A 22500-nucleotide genomic window follows, 5' to 3' on the forward strand; every position below is an offset into this window, starting at 1 on the left:
CCTCTCTCTCTCTCTCTCTCTCTTTCCTCTCTCTCTCTCTCTTTCCTCTCTCTCTCTCTTTCCTCTCTCTCTTTCCTCTCTCTCTCTCTCTCTCTCTCTCTCTCTCTCTCTCTCTCCTCCCCTCCCCCTCTCTCTCTTTCCTCCCCCTCTCTCTCTCTTTCCTCCCCCTCTCTCTCTTCCTCCCCCCCTCTCTCTCTTTCCTCCCCCCTCTCTCTCTCTTTCCTCCCCCCCTCTCTCTCTCTCTTCCTCCCCCCCTCTCTCTCTCTTTCCTCCCCCCCTCTCTCTCTCTTTCCTCCCCCCCTCTCTCTCTCTTTCCCCCTCCTCTCTCTCTCTCTTTCCCCCTCCTCTCTCTCTCTCTCTTTCCCCCCTCTCTCTCTTTTCTCTCTTTCTCTCTCTCTCTTTCCCCTCTCTTTCCCCCCCTCTCTCTTTTCTCTCTCTCTCTCTCTCTTTCTCTCTCTCTCTTTCCTCCCTCTCTCTCTCTCTCTCTCTTTCCTCCCTCTCTCTCTCTCTCTTTCCTCCCTCTCTCTCTCTCTCTCTCTTCCCCCCCCTCTCTCTCTCCTCCCCCCCCTCTCTCTCTTTCCTCCTCCTCTCTCTCTCTCTTTCCTCCCTCTTTTTCTCTCTTTCCTTCCCCCACTCTCTCGTCCCCCCCTCCCTCTCTCCTACCCCTCGCTCCTCCCCCCCCCCTCTCTCTCTCCCCTCTCTCCTCCCCCCCTCTCTCTCCCACACACTTCTATTCATTTGCACTCTCCCCTGTCCCTTGCTCTTTCTCACACTCAACCCTTGAGTTGGTAACTATCTCCTCTTTGTTGCTGCTCCCTCCTGTCTCGGAGTTGCCCTGGGTCAGGGTATTTGGACTGGGGGCTGGTTTCTTCCTGAACATTCTGCTTCAGTGGGTCAGAATCCTGATTCCGCCAGGGTGGTCTGGGTGACACTGCCCAGCTACACGGGACCCACTGACAGTTTGACCTGAGAGTGAGGGCCCTCTGAAAGGATTTAATCTGGGGATGGGTCTTGAAAATTTCGAGTGAAGGAACTGTGTGTCTGATGACTACTTGTTCCATTGTGGGGCTGACCTTGGGAAGAAAGGTTGTAGATTGATACTTGGGATTGGAAACAAACAGTCTGCATGGATGGTGACCTCTGTGCTGAAGGACAGCACTTTTCTCTATCCATTCCCACCATTTTCCAGATTCTGGAGATCATGGTTAGCCTACTTTTCTAATGAAAACAAAATACTATGATGCTGGCAATCTGAAATGCAAAGAGATGCATGCTGGAGAAACTCAGCAAGTCTGGCAGCATCTACGGTGGGAGAAACAGAGTTAGCGTTTCAAATATGTGGCTCCTCTTCAGTACAGATCCACAGTAGTTTCTGAAACTCTCACCCACTAGGGCTCTGCGCCCTGCAATCCGAAGTGATGCAACTGAAATGTTCAAGATATTAAAAGGGGAACAGATGGAGAGGAACTTCGTCTGATGGAGGCGCTGATTAGGGAGTCTCAGACTGCAGAACATTCTCTGAAGGTTAGAGCCCAACTTAAAGGTGTGACAGGAAGAAAGTGCTGAACGCAAAATGTAGGGTGGCTGTTTGGATTCTATTCCATAAGGGTTTTGGGTGTAATTACAATAAAGCGGTCTGATCAAAGTATTGACCTAGCTCATCTATCATCTCAATAAACTTCCATTCTGTTTCCAACCAATGGCACATTTGAGAGGCATTTGGATGGGTATATGAATAGGAAGGGTTTGGAGGGATATGGGCCGGGTGCTGGCAGGTGAGACTAGATTGGGTTGGGATATCTGGTTGGCATGGACGGGTTGGACCGAAGGGTCTGTTTCTGTGCTGTACGTCTCCAAGACTCTTCCCCTGTTTGTTTTCATCAACTCTACCCCCACTGAAGGGTAGAGGTTCTGAGAAATGTCTTAAGGCACAGGGCTCTTGGTGTAATTGAGACAAAAATACGTTCCTTGATAAGAGATCCCAGCTTTGCATCTGGTGGCATTCAATTTACAAAAAAATGTAGAGCTGAAAGCTCAGCTCACTGACCATAGAACAATCATCGATCACTAGTGAAACCCACCTGGGACGCTCAGAATCATACAGCAGAGAAACAGACCCTTTGACCCAACTACAATCCCAAACTAAACTAGTCCCACTTGCCTGCTCCTGGCCCATATCCCTCCAAACCTTTCCAATTCATATACTTATCTAAGTGTCTTTTTAACATTGTAATTGTACCCACATCCTCAGCAAGTTCATTCCACACGGAAACCACTCTGTGTAAAAAAAAACTTGCCCCTCAATCTCTCTCCTCTTGCCTTAAAAATGTGCCTCCTGGTCTTGAAGTCCCCCACACTAGGGTAAAGACAATTACCATTACCTCTGTCTATGCCTCTCATTATTTTATTAACTTTCAGGTTGTCTCACAACCTCCTACACAACTAGGAGCAGCAATAGGCCATTCAGCCTTACAAGCCTGTCCCACCACTCAATACAATCATGGCTCAAATCCACTTTCCAGCTCACTCTCCTTTACCCTTTAGCTTGTTACTAATTGTCTATCATCTCCTTTCTCAATGTCCCAGCGTCTACCACACTTTGCATGGGGAGGTGGGGTGTGGCGCGGTGGGGGGGTAAGGGGGATGTAATTCCATACATTGACCAGCATTTGCAAGAAGTACTTTCTTCTCATCATTTACCCTGTCTACCTGGTTGGACCTACATGCGACTCCCGACCAACAGCGACGTTGTGGACTCTTAACTGTCTCTGAAGTGGCCCAGCAAGATGCTCCATTCAGGGGCAGTTCGGGCTGGGTGATTGGCCTCACCAGCAACACCCAGGTCCCTTGTAAACAATAGAGAATTCGACGTTTCGAGCATAAGCCCTTCAATGAAGGGCTTATGCTCGAAACGTCGAATTCTCTATTCCTGAGATGCTGCCTAACCTGCTGTGCTTTGACCAGCAACACATTTGCAGCTGTGATCTCCAGCATCTGCAGACCTCATTTTTTACCCTTGTAAACAATGCCAGGTGCAGTCTGACCAAGCTCCTTCACCATTGAAGCAAGGGTTTGTCTTACGAGAGAAAGTTGGAAAGGCTGGGCCTATACCCACTGGAGTTTGGAAGCAATTGTATTGAGAAACCAGATTGTATGGGGGCTTGACATGGTAGATTCCAAGATGATGTGTCCCTGATCTTGGGGGAGTCTGGAATTGCTGTTTAAATATAGGGGTGGGGGTTCATTTTTTTTTGTCTAAGGTGACCTTTTTTTCTCCCTCAGTCATTAGTCTTTGGAATTCCCTTCCCTACAAAGTAATGCAGGTTGGGACATTGAATTTATTCAAAGCTGAGTTAAACAGGGTTGTGATTTTTGCAACAGGGAAGTGGCGTTGTGACTTTTAGATCAGCCATCTTACCAAAAGGTGGAGCAGGCTCAGTGGGCTGAATGGCCTACTCCGAATTCTTGTGAACTCTGCCAGAGCGTACGGCCTAATGGTATTATCGTTAATGCAGACACCCAGGTAATGTTCTGGGGTACCTGGGATCAAATCCCACCAAGGCAGATGGTGGGATTTGAATTCAGTAAAAATTCTAGAATTAAGAGTCTAATGATGAGCATGAACCCACCTGGGTCACTAATGTCCTTTCGGGAAGGAAACTGCCATCCTTACCTGGTCTGGCCTACATGTGACTCCAGACCCACGCAACGTTGTTAATGCTTAACTGCCCTCTGGGCAATTAGGGATGGGCAATAACTGCTGGCCTTGAGAGCAACACCCATGCCCCATGAATGAGTTTACAAGAGATGTATTCTGAAAAAGCTGAGACCAAAATAGTTGTTTGTCTATTATCGGTGATGAGCAGATGTATCCAGTCAAATTCAAGTGTGCTAACTTGCTCTTCGCTTTATCTTGCTGTGTCTATGTACAGAACTGGAAGCCAAGTAGTGCTGTCCTATCTCAGAATGTTCCGGACATCATTTTCCCACGGTCCCAGCTGGAACACCCGGGTTATCTGAAACGCCAGAAGAGAGACTGGGTCATTCCACCAATCAACGTTCCTGAAAATTCTCGCGGTCCTTTCCCTCAAGAATTGGTCACGGTAAGAATCCATTTCTAGCCCATCACCTTAACTGGGGAAAGGCGGGGAGCACTGGGATGTGGTGGTAATGTCACTGGATGAGTAATCCAGAGGCTGACACTCATACTGTCGAGATGTTGCTTCAGTTCCTATCACAGCGTCTCGTGGAATCTAAATTCATTGATTAAGAGAAAAAAGAATGGGATATAAAACTCGAATTGCAAATAACTTTATTGTCGCACGTACTCCCATGTTTACAAAGAGTTTACAAGTCACCATTTTAGGTACAAGATACTTAAGTGTTTGGTAGAAAGTAGAAAAAGTAATAAATAACAAAGTTTAGCATAAGAATAAAAATGAAAACTAAAAGTACACAGTTTACGGTCCTTCCACCCCAGTCCGTGCTAGCACCTGGTCTCCTGACCAGGCCGGGCCAAGCCTGCAGACAACACTGGCCTTTGAAATTCGAGGCCTCACCTATAATCCACAACGAGGCCATGCCCCCTTGCAACGGCCCACAGTCCACAAAAAGGCCTTTCCCCCTCCCAACGGACCATAGTCCACAAAGAGTCCTTTCCCCCTCCCAATGGCCTACAGTCCACAAAGAGGCCTTGCCTCCTCCCAACGGCCTACAGTCCACAAAGAGGCCTTGCCTCCTCCCAACGGCCTACAGTCTGCAAAGGGGTCTTGCCTCCTCCCAACGGCCCACAGTCCACAAAGAGGCCTTTCCCCCTCACAACGCCGTACAGTCCACACACTGACCTCTCGTCCGTTCCCAACCAATTCATCCATTTAAGTTTTAAGGAATTTTATTTTAAAAAAAACAGGAAAACAGAAGAAATGCATGGAGCGGATGAGCTCTGGCAGCAGCTAACTAACCTCGGTGGTGGCTATCCTGAAACGAGTCGCAATTATTGTAGGAGCCTGTCTGGTTCACTCATGTACGTCTGAGGTCTCCTATCCTTACTGGGCCTGGCCTACATGTGCCGTCTGTAACAGCTGTATCATCACATGAATTGGCCAGGCTTAATTGCCCGTAGTGTTAGGTAAAGGGGTAAATGTAGGGGAATGTGTGGGTTGCGCTTCGGCGGGTCGGTGTGGACTTGTTGGGCCAAAGGGCCTGTTTCCACACTGCAAGTAATCGAATCTAAATAATCTAATCTAATCTAATGACGGGAAAGTGGGACTTTAGAACAGACTTGATGGCTCAAAGGGTGTCTCCTGTACTGTGTGATTCTACGTGACTCCAGAATAATCCAGGCTGATGTTTTGGTGACGTGGGTTTTGAATCCCGCTATGGTAGATGGTGAAATTTGAATTCAGTATTTTAGAACAAAAACTCGGGATTAAATATCAACCGTGTCGCTGTCAACTGTTGTAAAAACCCACCGGATTCATTAGGGAAGGAAATCTGCCCCCCGGGGCCTAAATGTGACTCCGCAACCATAGCGATGTAGTCAACTCTTAACTGCTCATTGGGGGATGGTCTAGCCACTGACACCCACGTCCACAAAACCACCGAGTTTGTAGAAGCCACTTCAACTGTGGTGAGAGAAACGCAGAAAGTGGTGGAGAAATTCAGCCGGTCCTGCAGCATCTGAATCCTCCTCCTCGGACAAACTACTTACCATGTGCAGATAATTCCTTATAATTAAAACCATCTCCGATTCGTAGGTGGAATAGTTAAGTAAAAGAGAAACGTCCCCCAGAAGCCTGAGCGTTCAGATGCGGTGTAGCTGATAACTACCCCAGCTGGGTATTTTTGCCCTCGTAATAACTGTCTCCTTTCATGAGTGCTTGTCCAACACTGATGTCCGTGTTGGAACGTGATGGGTTCAGGACCCACTCCAAAGATTCCAGTCCAAATTCCAGCCTGTGCTGAGGGAGTTGGAAGAGCTTTGTTATCAGACGTAGAGTTAATCAACTCCGTCTCCCTCCCAAACCCCTACTCACCCCCAGAGTGGGAGTAAACAATTGCGTGGTGGGGGGTGGGAGAGATATTCCTTGAGTGCGGGTACATATTTAAACTTCAGCCAAATCAGTACGTTGTGAGTAGTGGGATCTTGCTGTGCTTCCTGTATGATAGGAGCATCACAGATACGGGGCTGAAAATGTGTTGCTGGAAAAGCGCAGCAGGTCAGGCAGCATCCAAGGAGCAGGAGAATCGACATTTCGGGCATGAGCCCTTCTTCAGATACGAGTAAGGTTAGGCCATTTGGCCCATCGAGCTGGTCCACCATTCGAACGTGCCCGGCCTGATCATCTAGCTCCCCGTCATTTCTCCCCATTGTCATTATCACTTTGTGGTGTTAACTGTCACCCAGAAATCTTATCCATCTCTGAACTGAACCTGCTCAATGATTGAGCTTCCAATCGTGGAATCTTCTGGAAAATCCCAAATATTCTCCACCTTCAGAAAGAAGAACAGTGAGACTGCACTAAGAGGCTCCTGGCATTGGGAATATTCCTGTCCAGGTCGTATTCATCACTGAGCATTTATTACCCATTGCTCATTGCCCAGTAGGCAGTTATGAATCAACCAAATTGTTGTGGGACTGGAGTCACGTGTAGGCCAGCTTTTCTTCTCTCTGGGCATTAGTGAACCAGACGGGTTGCCATTAGACCAGATTTTTATTCCACCATCTGCCATGACAGGTCCCTAAGACATTATTAGATTAGATTAGATTACTTACAGTGTGGAAACAGGCCCTTTGGCCCAACAAGTCCACACCGACCCACCGAAGCATAACTCACCCAGACCCATTCCCCTACATTTACCCCTTCAACTAACACAATGTAATTTAACATGGTCAATTCACCTGACCTGAACACCTTTGGACTGTGGGAGGAAACCGGAGCACCCGGAGGAAACCCACGCAGACACGGGGAGAACGTGCAAACTCCACACAGTCAGTCACCTGAGGTGGGAATTGAACCCGGGTCTCTGGCGCTGTGAGGCAGCAGTGCTAACCACTGTGCCACCCATTATCTAGAGCTCGGGATTGACGCTGTCACAACAATACCACTGAGCTTGTCACCTCTGCAGTGTAGGATAGAAGAAGCTCTACACAATTTTACCCCTCCCCTTGTTTTTCAGTAACGCATGACTCCTAAATGTCCCCTTTTCCTTTCCAGATCCGATCTGACCGTGATAAAAACCGTTCGCTACGCTACAGCGTCACAGGGCCAGGGGCAGATCAACCACCAGCCGGAATCTTCAGTATCAATCCCATCTCCGGTCAGCTGGCCGTGACTAAACCTCTGGATCGGGAGCAGAGAGCCTCATACCATGTAAGTCTCTGCTTTGTGAGCAAGGTTTGAACGTGAAGCGTTTTCACCCTGTTGGGAGTGGTCTCCATGGGTGGGAGAGTCCCTAACCAGAGGGGACAGATAATCGGCAGAGGAATCAGCGAGGCGATGGAGAAGCAATAAGTTTACGTAGCGAGGCGTTGTGCTCTGGAAGGCTGACAAAACAGATTCAAGAGGAACTTTCAAAAGGGAATAGTGTAAAATACTTGAGGGATCAGCCGTGATGGTATTGAATCGCAGGATGGGCTAGGAAGGCTGAATGTTGTTATCTTTCTTTTGCTGTGAGACTTTGGAGAAGGGATGGGGGAGGGCGAATGTTGTTCCAGTGAGGTAGCACAATTGGCCGAATTACCTTGTTACCCTTGGGATCCCATATCGTAAGAGAACTGTGGAAGTTGGGTGACTGAGGGCAGATGACGTTAGGTTTCTAGATCGAAAGGCATGAAGGGATGTGGGTATGGTGCAGGGGAGTCATGTTGAAATAGTAGAGCAGCCATTGTCTTACCAAGTTGAGGAACAGTCTTAATGGGCTGAAGGGCCTACGACAACCCCTGCTCCATTTGTGATGAGAATGACATGGAGACTCCGCAGAGGGGCACAGACAGGTGAGGGGGGTAAAAACCTGGCAGATGTGGGATAAAGTGGGGTAAAAAGGGAGATTATGCACTCTGATGGGAAGAATAGAGGAGCTGAATGTTATTTAAATGGCGAAAGACTGCAGAAAGCTGCAGCACAAGGGGATTTGGGAGTCCTCGTACAAGGAAAAAGGATCAGTATTCAAGTTGAGCGTCTAACAGGGAAGTCCGATGATATGTTGACCAGGTTAGGGCAGCAATTTTATTTCCCTGTCCAGCAGCCAATGACCGTTGTCTTTCTTGTTATGTTTGATTAGCTCAGTTGGTTGGATGGCTGGTTTGTGATGCAAAATGAAGCCAATGGCATTGTGTCCACCGCTGCACTTTCCTTCTTGACCTCTCTCCTCACCTGAGGCATGGTGACCCTCAGGTTAAACTACCACCTGTGACACCTGCCTCTCTGTCACTCTCTATCCTAGGGTTTGATCAGATTATGGTGACTTCACCCTGATGAGAATCTACCTACTTTGCCATCAGCATGTCCAGCATCTCCCTTCCCCCGTTACTTCTCTGTGGAGGAGAATTTGTCAGAGAGAGAGAGAAATGTCCTTCTCTTTGTCTTTAATTGGTCTTTGGGGGTGCCCTCGTTCTCGGCTCTCCCAGGAGGTGAATCATCCTCTCAGCATCTCCCCCTCAGGACCTCAGACGTTTCCATTAAAATCACCTCTCGTTCTCCTAAACGTAAGCTTTCCCATTATCAGTATCCGAGTAATTTGCTAACCAAATTTTAGAATTAGAGGAATTTTATTTTGCAGTTCAAAATCAATGACATGAGTCATGGAATTGTTACAGCACGAAGGAGCCAATAAGTGGGTAGTGGAAAAGTGCAGCCGACCAGGCAGCATCTGAGGAGCAGGAGACTCGGATGTTTTTGAGCATAAGCTCACCAGCACAGGAGGAGGCCATTCGTCCATCATGCCTGCCTTGTTCTATCCCCCAGCACCAATCTCCTGCCGTTCCCCACATCCCTGCTCACCATTTCTATCCCAACACCTATCCAATGCCCCTCCTGAATGCCTCAGTGGGCCCTGCCTCCCCCACATTCCCAGGCAGTGAATTCCAGACCTGAACTACTCGCTGGGTGAGAAAGGCCTTGCTCACTTCATCTTTGCCTCATTTGCACCTCATTTTAGATCTACACCTCGTTTATAAGTTTATAAGTGCAGAAACTTCTCCCTATTGTCTCTGCCCGGACTGCTCATGATTTTGAAATCCTCAGTCAGATCTCCTCTTGGCCACCTTCCATCCAACTTCCTGAATGTGTCCTTGTAGCTGAAGTTTTTCAGAGCGGGAATCGTGTTCCTAAATGGCATCTGCACTCTTTCCGGTACTTTCACACCTTTACTATAATGTAGCGCCCAGAACTGTATCATGTACTCCAGCTGAGGTCCAACGTGTGCAATCTTAACGTGTCTTCCAAATTATTACGTGTTAAATATGTTCGGATGACATTTTAATTTTGGCAACTATTGCGATGCAACAAATGAAAACGCTAGGAGACAGCAAGGACTACCGATACTGGAAACCAGAGTCAATAGATTGTGGAGCTGGAAAAGCACAGCCGTCAGACAACATCCGAGGAGCAGGAAGGTCAACGTTTTGGGCTGAAATCCTTCTTCATCAGGGCTTCCCTGCTCCTGTCTGACCTGCTGTGCTTTTCCGGCCTCTTGTCTATTTCTTCCCCCCCCACCCTGTACCAATGGAAAAGCTACATCACCACAATATGGAGAAAGTGAGGAGTGCAGATCCTGGAGAGTCAGAGGCGAAAAGTGTGGTGCTTGGAAAGCACAGCAAGTCAGGCAGCATCCGAGGAGAAGGAGAGTCAACGTTTCGGGCATAAGCTCTTCTTCAGGCGCCACACCTTTTTCTCGACTACGGCTATCACCAGAATATGGAAAAGGCTTTCTAACATTTTTAAGGCTTCAGTAACCTTTAACCTGAAAGAATGACGTGTGGCCCAGTGTTTGAAAGGGTAGTTAGGTCATAGAGATGTACAGCACGGAAACAGACCCTTCAGTCCATGCCGACCAGATATCCCAACCCAATCTAGTCCCACCTGCCAGCACCCAGCCCATATCCGACCAAACCCTTCCTATTCATATACCCATCCAAATGCATCTTAAATGTTGCAATTGTACCAGTCTCCACCACATCCTCTGGCAGCTCATTCCATACACGTACCACCCTCTGTGTGAAAATATTGCCACTTTCCCCTCTCACCCTAAACCTATGCCTTCTAGTTCTGGACTCCCTGACCCCAGGGAAAAGACTTTGTCTATTTATTCTATCCATGCCCCTCATGATTTTGTAAACCTCTATAAGGTCACCCCTCAGCTCCAGGAAAACAGCCCCAGCCTATCCAACCTCTCCCTATAGCTCAAACCCTCCAACCCTGGCAACATCCTTGATCTTTTCTGTACCCTTTCAAGTTCCACAACATCTTTCCGATAGGAAGGAAACCAGAATTACACACAATATTCCAACTGTGGCCTAACCAATGTCCTGTACAGCTGCAACATGACCTCCCAACTCCTGTACTCTCTGACCAATAAAGGAAAGCATACCAAATGCCTTCACTATGTTATCTACCTGCGACTTCATTTTCAAGGAGCTATGTTCAGCAACACTCCTCAGGACCTTACTATTAAGTGTATAAGTCCTGCTAAGATTTGCTTTCCCAAAATGCAGCACCTCTCATTTATCTAAATTAAACTCCATCTGCCACTTCTCAGCCCATTGGCCCATCTGGTCCAGATCCTGTTGTAATCTGAGGTAACTCTCTTTGCTGTCCACTACACCTCCAATTTTGGTATCATCTGCAAACTTACTAACTGTACCTCTTATGCTCACATCCAAATCATTTATATAATTGACAAAAAGTAGAGGACCCAGCACCGATCCTTGTGGCACTCCACTGGTCACAGGCCTCCAGTCTGAAAAACAACCCTCCACCACCACCCTCTGTCTTCTACCTTTGAGCCAGTTGTGTATCCAAATGGCTAGTTCTCCCTGTGTTCCACGTTACCCATGATATCTTGGAGTGCTTCTTGTCTTCCAGCTAAGAGCCCACGCGGTGGACCTGAATGGGAATCAAGTGGAAAATCCAATCGACATAGTTATCAATGTCATCGATATGAACGATAACCGGCCAGAGTTTCTACATCAAGTTTGGAATGGTTCTGTTCCGGAAGGGTCAAAGCCAGGTGAGAGTTGATTAGGTTCTGAGTTGCAGAAGGCACCCATAGTACTCTGGGACCTCCTCCTCCCTTTTTCTCACACAGCATGGGCGGCAAGACCAACATCTATTGCCCATCTCTAATGAAGAGTTAGCCCCATTGCTCTCGAGCCAGATTGGATAAGGACTGCAGATTTCCCCCCCTAAAGGGACACTGATGAACAAGATGGGTTTTTGCAACAGTTCATGTCAGTTCCTACTTCCGGTCACTGAGACTACATTTTCGAATCCAGATTTAGTAACGTGGTCAAATTCCACCATCTGCCCTGCTGGGATTTGAACCCACGTACCTATGGCACAATGGCTCAGTGGTTAGCACTGCTGCCTCACAGCAACAGGGATCCAGGTTCAATTCCCACCTTAGTTGTCTGTGTGGAGTTTGCACATTCTCCCCGTGTCTGCGTGGGTTTCCTCTGGGTGCTCCGGTTTCCTCCCACAGTCCAAAGATGTGCGGGTCAGGTGAATTGGCCAGGCTAAATCGCCCGTAGTGATAGGTGCATTGGTCAGAGGTAAATATGGGGAATGGGTCTGGGTGGGTTACTCTTCAGAGGGTCAGTGGGAACGTGTTGAGCTGAAGGGCTGTTTCCATTCTGTCGGGAATCTAATCTAATCTAACCTGACATTTCTGGATTACTGGCTCAGTGACATTACTACTGGGGCACTGTCTGAGAATCATACAGACCCAAAAGGGCCCTTTGGCCCAACGAGACTATACTGCCAAATATCCACTAAATCTAGACCAGTCTCCCTCTCTAGCAGTAGGCCCATCGCCCTGAGTGCTATGACATTTCAATCTATGTCCTTGGCTTACTTCAGAGACCAGGTTTGTAAGAATGATCATCTGACCAGAGCAGTGATGAGAGATTTCAACAACCATTGTGTTAAGATGGCATTTGTCCCCTTTCGTCTCATTATCAAGCTCATAGATGTTTCACAGTAAGACCAAAGCTGGGTAAAAAGGGTGAAACTTGCCTCCTGGTTGGAGGACTCACTGACTGGGGGGGCACTAGTTAAGGGGAAGGAGCAGGAGGTTTAGAGGGGGATGTGAGGATTTTGTTTTCACGTGGAGAGTGGAGGACACCTGGGAGTCAATGGCTAAAGCGTAGTAGATTCAAGAACCCTCTACACGTTTAAGAAGTATTTTGAAGAGCACTTGCAATGCCAGAATATACGAGGCCACAAGCCAGCTGCTGGGGAATGGGACCAGGATAAGTAAGTATAGAGATGATGGGCCGAAGAGCCTCTTTCCATGCTGTAAAAATTCTATGACTCAATGTCATGGATAAAAGTTGAGGGAGCTAAGAGTGAAGAAGGATGAGAGGTGACTTGATAGAGGTGTACAAGATGTTGAGAGGCATAGATAGAGTGGATAGACACAGACTTTTTCCCAGGGCAGAAATGTTTATCACAAGGGGGCATCATTTTAAGGTGATTGGAGGAAGGTTTAGGGGAGATGTCAGAGATAGATTTTTTACACAGAGAGTGATGGGTGCGTGGAATGTACTACCAGCAATGATAGTAGAGTCAGATACATTAGGAACATTTCAGTGACTCTCGGACAGGCATATGATAGAACAATGTAGGGTATGTAGGTTAGTTTGATCTTAGCGTAGGATAGGAGGCTGACACAACATCGAGGGCTGAAGGGCCTGTACTATTCTGTGTTCTATGTTCAATGGTCTTGTGTTACCCCAGCTACCAAGACAGGGTCTGTTGTTTGTTTGTTCATTGGAAGTGATATAGGGTAGGGCTTCACTGGCAACACCACCATTGATGGCCACTCCCTAAGTGTCCTCCTTTGCAAATATAACTGAGTGGGGGAGGCGTGATGGAAGATCATAACATAAGGCAGCTGGGTATCCGCCATATTGCTGTGGGCCTGGAGTTGCATATGCGCCAAACAGGGTACGATGGCCCTCAGGAAAGGGAAATGGTGAGCATGTTGGTTTTCTTGGACAATCCCATCATGCGGGTCTTTTTATTTGCAGTTTTGTTGAATTGTATTCCGATTCCCCACTTGCCCTGACGTGACTGGACAGGCCCTGGCAGCATAGCCACAGAATCTTGGCGTGAGGGGACGTTGGTACCTTGTTGGCGTGGCCTGGCCAGGCCAGGGAGGGTGGATAGAGGTGTTGGGACTGTGGAGGGGGGGTAGGGTGACAGTGAGGAGACCGGATCCTGCTTGGCACATGCTCAATGCCAAAGACTTGGGTCACCGTGTAGCACCAAAGAGCAGCTCCAGCTCTGGGAGAGGCTGAGCTGCAATGGTGGACATCAGGTCAGGTACCATCCTGCTGGGAAAACACACACCCCCAATGCTCAGTGGGGAGAGTAATGATGTCAGAGGCAATCGAGGCTAAAGGTCATGATGCTGAGCATGTTTCTAAAATTGATTTGTTATGCAATGGTTTTTAAACTATGATTTGGAGATGCCGGTATTGGACTGGGGTGTACAAAGTGAAAGAAGTGAAATTATCACTGTAACAGATGAAAGGCTTAACAGACCATCAGTTTTTCAATGTATAATTCCAGTTACATCACACTGCAAATTTTTGCTAAAAGTTCTGTTACGATCGAGCCCTCCACATTCATCTGATGAAGGAGCGTCGCTCCAAAAGCTAGTGTGCTTCCAATTAAACCTGTTGGACTCTAACCTGGTGTTGTGTGATTTTTAAGTTTTTAAACAAAGTCTCGAGAGTTGTTCTCTTGATCAAAGATTAAGTTCTCCTTTCTCCTCCCCAGGAACGTTTGTGATGGCAGTAACTGCAGTGGACGCTGATGACCCTAATTCCGCCAATGGCATATTAAGATACAAGATTCTCTCTCAAATGCCAAACAGTCCGTCTCCGAATATGTTCACAATCAATAACCAGACGGGCGATATCGTCACTGTAGCGGCTGGCCTTGACAGAGAGGTACGTCAGAAGGAGGGGATGGCTTCACTCCGCCTCCCTGGCAAGAAATAAAAGCTGCCAGCAAATTAATGCGTTCCTCCTGCCCTTGAATTAAAATATTTCGTCAGCAGCTCAGCTTTGTTCAGTCGGCTTCGCGCTTGAGTGTGAGAGAAGGTTTTGTTTTATAAATATCCATTCATAGAAAGTGGGCACCACTGGGTCAGCATTTATAACCCATCCCTAGTTGCCCCTTGAGAAAGTGGGGGTGAGCTGTCCTCTTGACCCGCTGGAGTCCATGTGCTGTAGGTTGACCCACAATGCCCTCAGGGAGGGAATTCCAGGATTTTGACCCAGCGACACTGAAGGAACGGTGATATATTACCAAATGAGAATGGTGAGGAGCTTGGAGAGGAACTTGCAGGGGGGGAGGGGCGGGGTGATGTTCCTATGCATCTGCTGCCCTTATCCTTTTTGATGGAAGTGGTCTGATGACCTTTGGTGAACTTCTGTATTTGCATCTTGTAGATGGTACACACTACTGCTACTGAGTGTCGGTGGTGGAGGGAGTGGGTGTTTGTGGATGTGGTGCCAATCAAGCGGGGACTGCTTTGTCCTGGATGGTGTTGAGCTTCTTGAGTGTTGTTGGAGCTGTCCCCATCCAAGCAAATGGGGAGCATTCCATCACACTCCTGAGTTGTGCCTTGTAGATGGTGGCGATGGTGCCTTGGGGAGTCAGGGAGTGAGTTACTCGCTGCAAAATTCCTAGTCTCTGACCACTATGTTTATTTGGTGAGTCCAGTTGAGTTTCTGATCACTGATAACCCCCAGAATGTTGATAGTGGGGGATTCAGTGTTGGTAACACCATATAATGTCAGGGAGCAATGGTTTAGCATCTTCACTTAACAGAGATGACATTGCCTGGCATGTGTGAGGTATAAGTGTCACTTGCTGCTTTTTGAACATCTACCCATGATGCTTTGAACATCTACCCATGATGCTTTGCTGCTTTTATGATGTGGGAATCTATTAATCACAGTCTTGAACTTACTAAACATGTGAGCATCCACAACTCTCTGAGGCAAGTGTTTCTCAAGATTTACCTTCCCGAGTGATTCACCTTCCTCGTCTTAGTCCTAAATATCCAGCCCTGGGCCCCTCCAGACATGCATCCTCCAGTCTCTCTCTATCCTGTCAATCTCTGTAAGAATTTTGCATTCTCTATTGCAATCTCTCTTGTTCTTCTCAACTCCAGTGAATGCAAGCACCATCTCCTTTTCAGACAATCCCTTTGTCCCAGGATTTAGTTCAGTGAACCTTTGTTGCAACTCCTTGCCGCACCTCTGCACCCTCTTTACAGATGCCTTTCACAGCTAGCTTTCTGTGCACATTTGCTCAGTAAGTTGCAATAATATTGCATTCAGTTGCCTCAGCTAAAACCAGAATATAGATTTTGAACAACTGACACTTCAAAGGTAATCAGCACTAATTTGAAAGCAGTGTGTCTAAAGTATTACTTTGTAGCATCTATCAGGTCTCATCAAAGGCTTCTCTTTCCTGGGGTGAAAGACCCTCCGCTTTCCCTGGGAAATGCATAGAAACTAGGAGCTGGAGTAGGCCATTCGGCCTTCAATCTTGTCCCGCCAGTCATTATGATCATGGCTGATTAGATTCCCTACAGTATGGAAACAGGCCATTTGGTCCAACAAGTCCACACCGACCCTCCGAAGAGCAACCCACCCATGCCCATCCCCCCACCCTATATTTACTTCTGACTAATGCACCTAACACTATGGGCGATTTTAGCGTGACCAATTCACCTGACCTGCACATCTTTGGATTGTGGGAGGAAACCGGAGCACCTGGAGGAAACCCACGCAGACATGGAGAGGATTCCAAACGTCCCACGGACAGTCGGCCGAGGCAAGAATCGAACCTGGGTCATTGGCGCTGTGAGGCAGCAGTGCTAACCACTGGGTCACCATGCCACCGCATGATAATCCAACTCAGTCCCCTGTTCCCACTTTCTCTCCCAGATCCTTTGATCCCTTTATCCCTAAGAACTGTATCTAACTCCTTCTTGAAAACATTCAATGTTTTGACCTCAACCACTTCCTGTGGCAGAGAAAATCCCACAGGCTCCCCCACTCTCTGAGTGAAGACATTATTCCTCATCTCAGCCTGAAATGGCCCATCCGGTACTCTTAGCCTGTGACCCCCCTCCCCTCCCCAGTTCTGGATTCTCTGGTCATTGGGAATATCCTTCCTGTGTTTACCCTGTCTAGTTCAGTCAGAATTTTATAAGTTTCTATGAGATGCCCCTCACCCAACCCCAACCCATTCTTTCAGGGTGATCTTGCATTTTAATGCTTTTTACCTTCTCCAGCACCTTTTTTTAGTTTTGGAATCTGAGACAGAAGTTGTTACCTATGGCCTAATCAAAGTTTGGTATAAAGTTTACACCTCTTGGAAGGACTTCGGGAGTTCAGGTGCACGGTTCTCTGAAATTGGAGGTAGACGGGGCAGTGAAGAAGGCTTTTGGCACACCGACCTTCATCAGTCAGGGCAAGGAGTATAGAAGTTAGGCAGTTATGTTGCAGTTGTACAGGATGTTGGTGAGGCCGCACTTGGAGTACTGTGTTCAGTTTTGGTCACCTGGCTATAGCAAGGTTGTTATTAAACTGGAAAGAGTGCAGAAGCAATTTACAAGGATGCTGCCAGGACTCGACGGTCTGAGTTATAGGGAGAGGTTAGACAAGCTAGGACCTTTTTCTTTAGCGTGTTGGAGACTGAGGTGGGATGGGGTTTTATAGAGATTGTGAGAAGCATGGATTGGATGTACGCACTCAGGTTTTGTTTCCCAGGGTTAGGGAATCCAGGACTAGAGCAAAAACAATAAAAGGGAACCTGAGGGACAAATCTTTTACACAGAGGGTGGTGCGCACGTGGAATGAGCTGCCAGCAGAAGTGGTTGAGGCAGGTACATTAAAAGACATTTGAATAAATACCTGGGTAGGAAAGGATTCGAAGGATATGAACTAAGTGCAGGAAAATGGGGTTAGGGTGGATGGACTTTATGGTCAGCATGGACCAGTGTGGACCAAAGGGTCTGTAGGACTCTTTGACTCTTGTTTATTGTTTCTATGTCTGGAGAAATAACTGCGACAGCAAGTGAATCTTGGAGCTTTCCCTCACGTCCCATCCCGTTGAAAAAAACAACAGCTAGTTTTTTTTCTTTGAAGCTTGGGGGTTGGGAAAGGGATCTGGAAGACAAAGTTTTAAATATTTAAATGGCAAAACTGGGCAGGGGCGGTTTATGTTTATGCGAATCTTGTAAAATATTAATCACTCCGGCGAATCAATACACGGGTGCTGGAAACATTATCCCCTCCCTTTAGTGAGTCAGTTTGAGCCTTATGTGTTCTTGTATCTTTGTGAAAACAGCAAACAAGAGCAGGGCTTCCCGAGTGTATTGTCATCTGTGACAGGCAAGGCAGGTACTACGGGGAGTTTTACTTGTCTGGAACGCTGAGGGGAGCTGGGCGCTCTGCACAGTCCTCACACCGATATAATATAACAATCAGGATTTTGTGGTGTGGGGCTGATTCCGCCACACAAGCATTTGCATTCAGTCCTACACTTCCTACACTCCTGCATGTAGGTCACTCATCCATGTTCTACACTTATACCAGCCCCTGGCACAAATTAGATTTTAATTATAATTCATACATGGGGGTTTTTCCTTGTTGTGTTTATTGTCCAGAGGGCACAGCTCAGTTTAGATCAGTCACATTGGCTGTGGGTCTGGAGTCACATGTAGGCCCGACCAGGTAAGGATGGCAGTTCCCTTCCCTTAAGGACATTAGTGACGGAGATGGGTTTTTATAATGGTGGTCACCTTTAGACTAATTCCAGATTTTTAATGAATTCAGCTTTGATCATTTGAGATTGAGCACAGGGCAGTAGTGGAGTAGTGTTAGTGTCACTAGACTAGTAATCCCAGGTTAATGTTCTAGGGACTTGGGTTCAAATCCCCACCGTGCCAGGTGGTGAAATCCGCATTCAGTATAAAGCTGGAATAAATAATAGCTGGTGACCCTATAACCACTATCAGTCCCACTCCAGTTCACTGTTGTGGGAATTAGTTAATTAGAGACACAAATCTGCTGTCCTTATCTGCACAGTCTTCCTGACCAAATAATCATCTGATTCCCTCCTGAAAGCTCTCGATTGAGCTGATCTCCCCCACGGTGTCTGGCAGCACATTCCACACCCTGCCCACTCACTGTCGATGCCTCATGACTTGGTGCCAACTATCTCCAGTCTGTTGTCTTGCCATCAGTGGGAGCAGATTCTCCTGACCTAGGCTGTCCACAGCGTTTGTGGTTGTGAACCTTGACCGAACCCCCACACTGCCCCAAGTCTATTCTCGAATGGTGCAGCCACTGTGATTCCAATCTGAAGTTCCTCATTCCTGGCACCATGCTCCTGAGTGCCCCCTCTCCAGTGTTTCACATCTTTGCAAAATGCAGAGCCCCAGAACCAGAAGACCATAAGACGTAGGAGTAGAAGTAGGCCATTCAGCCCATCCAATTTGCCCCGCCATTCAATGAGATCATGGCTGATCTGATAATCCTCAACTCCACCTTCCCGCCTTTTCCCCATTACCCACAATTCCCCTTCCTGATTAAAAATCTGTCTGTCTCAGCCCTGAATATAGTCAGTGCCCCAGCCCTCTGTGGGAAAGAATTGACTCCCCTCTGAGAGAAGGAATTCCTCCTCATCTCTGTCTTAAATGGATAACAGAGCTGAAAATGTGTTGCTGGAAAAGCGCAGCAGGTCAGGCAGCATCCAAGGAACAGGAGAATCGACGTTTCGGGCATGAGCCCTTCTTCAGGAATCCTCTTACAAGGATGCCTTCCTCGAAGAAGCACTCTTCCTCCGCGAATCCTCTTAAATGGATAACCCCTTATTCTGAGACTATTCCCTCTGGTCCTAGACAAGAGGAAACAGCCTGTCAAATTCCTAATAATCCTGTATCTTTCCATAAGGTCCCCTCTCATTCTTCTAAACCCCAATGACTACAGGCCGAACCTACTCAACCTCTCCTCATAAGAGAGTCCCTCCATATCCAGGATCTGCCGCGTGCACCTGCTCTGCACTGTCTCCAGTGTCAGTGGATCGTTCCTTGTACAAGGGACCCAGAACTGTTCCCAGTATTCCAGCTGTTGCAATAATCTTGTCGAAGCTAAACCAATGTTTCATTCACATTTGATGTAACTTCTTTTTGTGCTCATTAATAAGGCCCAGGAGGCAATATACTTTATTAACCACTCTGTCAAACTGTCCTGATGTATACACACTGGAGCCCAGCTCCTGCACTCAGCTTTCAATCGTGTTCTCCATAATGTATGTGTTAGAATCCCCTCACACACACGTCTACGTGAAATTCCAGATATTGCATTGTCCACAAATTTTGAAATTGTGCCCTTTACGATAAAGTTCATCTTCTATTACAGTTAGATCTGCTATAACGCGTTTCTTTAATATGAACTGGCTTTAATGTAATTGAAGAATGTAGATTGTGAACGTCCCTTACCTGTATTGGCGTTAACACAATTCCAGCCCAATTAGTTTAAATGGAATGGCTATTGCACAATTTTCTTATAACGCAAGATAGCACGGGAAAGAAGCGATCACTTCAGAACCAACTGTGTGTGTGTGTGTGTGTGTGTGTGTGAGAGAGAGCTATCTATTCACCTGCAGTCTGCTGTCACAACTGAAGAACATTATCTATGATGTTGCAATCCCTTTTATTCCAGTTCCTGTTCCTTTGTGCACAAGCCTGTCATGTGACACCCTATTAGCAAGTGCTTTTGGAAGTCTGCGTACTCCACATCCATTGCATTACCCTCATCAGATCTCCCTCCCCCGGTGCCTCTTCAAGGACCTCACACAAGTTAGTTAAATGCAATTTGGCCGTAACACGTCCATGTTGGATTTTGGAATGAATCTACATTTGTCCAAGTGATTGTTTAATTTTGTCTCGTTGCGTCCTCACTAACGTCATGGGCCTGTCGTTGCTCGGATCATCTCCACCCTGTTGTTGGTAAAGAAGAGGATAAAGTTTACAGTTCTGCAGTGCCCTGACACTGCCCCGAAGTCCTAAGGAAGACTGGGAAAATTCCAGCCCCTGGCTCCAACGTGTCTACTCTGACTTCCTCCATTTCATGGGTGCACCTGCCCTCAGCTTTGTGCCGTATGAAATGTCAGTACAGGCAGCGAGCTCAATGCCACCTCTTTACCAGATTTAAAATCCAGCAAAGAAATTTCCTTTTCTCACTCAGACTTACAGAGCACATTCTCCCTTCTTAAAGACACCACATCAGCCATGACCTGCATCAATTCCATCCCCCAGCCCCTGTGTAAATCCCCTTTTTATCCATAATCAGACCCCCTCCCCATTCAATTGAAAACTTTGCTCTTTCCCTTTATGGTAGATGCCAGTTTCTACTCCTGCCTCTCTTCCTTTTTCAAAACCCTGCAATATTCAGTCTCTCCTCTCTTCCTTGCTCACACCCTCAGCAACAGATCCCTATCTGTTTGTTCTCCTGGATTTGCTTGGCCCACATGTAGTTATGTGCTTCACTTCTACCCAATCTAGCTCTTTATGAAACCGGAGTCCAGTCCCTTTCCACCGTGATGAAGTCGCCTTACCCCTATATCATGACTGTATGGTCCTTGTCCTTCTCCACAGCCACCCCGCCCATTAGAATACCACGATTACTGGCCCCCAGTCTTCCCTGCCTGACACTTGGCAAAGCGTTTTCCCAAGAACCGGGTCTAGGAACGCCCTCCTTTTGCTCTCAATTGGAAGTCTATTGCTGAAGACGGATTCCCTGAACCCAGTACAGTGTCACTACTCTATACACTGTGGGGATTCTATGACTCTTACACTTGTAAAGCATTCCGGAGAGGAAGTGATGGATGTGGGTAAAGTTAGAAGGTTTAAAAGACATTTGGATAGATAGGCAAGGTTTGGAAGGATGTGGGCCAGAGGCAGGCAGCTGGGACTATTTAGTTTGGGATGATGTTCCAAATGGACTGGTTGGACCGAAGGGTCTGTTTCTGTGCTGTACTGCAAACTACGACTCTAACATGCTAAGGTGGGAAATGGCCGATGTGAGGGATCTGAGGCTGCAACTTGCAGTCTTCCAGCCATTCTGACCTTGTTAATTCGAGACAGTCCAGAGAAGATTCACTTGGCTGATCCCGGGTATGCAGATGTCCTCTCGTGAGGAGAGGTTAGGTAGGTTGGGCGTGTACTCACTGGAGTTCAGAAAACTGAGAGGCAACCTAGTGATTAGCACAGCTGTCTCACAGTGCCAGGCACCTGGTTTCGATTCCACCCTCCTTGAAAGTAGTTACAGATAGTGAAGAAGGTGTTTGGTATGCTTTCCTTTATTGGTCAGAATATTGAGTACAGGAGTTGGGAGGTCATGGTGCAGCTGTACAGGACATTGGTTAGGCCACTGTTGGAATATTGCATGCAGTTCTGGTCTCCTTCCTATCGGAAAGATATTGTGAAACTTGAAAGGGTTCAGAAAAGATTTACAAGGATGTTGCCAGGGTTGGAAGGTCTGAGCTACAGGGAGAGGCTGAACAGGCTGTGGCTGTTTTCCCTGGAGCGTCGGAGGCCGAGGGGTGACCTTTATAGAGGTTTATAAAATCATGAGGGGCGTGGATAGGACAAGCAGACAAGGTCTTTGGGGTGGGGGGAGTCCAGAACTAGAGGGCATAGGTTTAGGGTGAGAGGAGAAAGATCTAAAAGAGACCTAAGGGGCAACTTTTTCACGCAGAGGGTGGTACGTGTATGAAATGAGCTGCCAGAGGATGTGGTGGAGGCTGGTACAATTACAATGTTTAAAAGACATCTGGATGGGTATATGAATAGGAAGGGTTTGGAGGGATATGGGCTGGATGCTCTCAAGTGGAACTGGATTAGGTTGGGATATCTGGTCGGCATGGACGAGTTGGACCGAAGGGTCTTGATTCCGTGCTGTACATCTCTGTGACCATGACTCTGGCGACTATCTGTGTGGAGTCTATTCAGGTGTGCGTTACTAGCAAACAGGCAGATCACTAACACATTCTCCCCGTGTCTGCGTGGGTTTCCTCCGGGTACTCCGGTTTCTTCCCACAGTCCAAAGATGTGCAGGCCAGGTGGATTGGCCATTGGGAAATGTAAGGTTACAGGGTGGGATACTCTTCTGAGGGTCGGTGTGAACTTGACGGGCCGAATGGCCTGCTTCCACCTTCTAGGGATTCTATGATTCTTGGGCGTCTT

The 22500-nt window shown here is 47.4% G+C and overlaps 1 protein-coding gene across 1 annotated transcript in view; it reads left to right on the plus strand.

Moving 5' to 3' along the window:
• LOC132815116 (cadherin-2-like) overlaps window positions 1-22500 on the plus strand; it is a 213676-nt gene that overhangs the window by 134873 nt on the left and 56303 nt on the right. The window contains exons 4-7 of the mRNA XM_060823890.1: window positions 3933-4103; window positions 7218-7373; window positions 11085-11229; window positions 14004-14176. Coding sequence (XP_060679873.1) covers window positions 3933-4103; window positions 7218-7373; window positions 11085-11229; window positions 14004-14176 — 645 coding nt within the window. The remainder of the gene's footprint in view (window positions 1-3932; window positions 4104-7217; window positions 7374-11084; window positions 11230-14003; window positions 14177-22500) is intronic.

This window comes from Hemiscyllium ocellatum, chromosome 4 (assembly GCF_020745735.1).
Source record: "Hemiscyllium ocellatum isolate sHemOce1 chromosome 4, sHemOce1.pat.X.cur, whole genome shotgun sequence".
NCBI lineage: Eukaryota > Metazoa > Chordata > Chondrichthyes > Orectolobiformes > Hemiscylliidae > Hemiscyllium > Hemiscyllium ocellatum.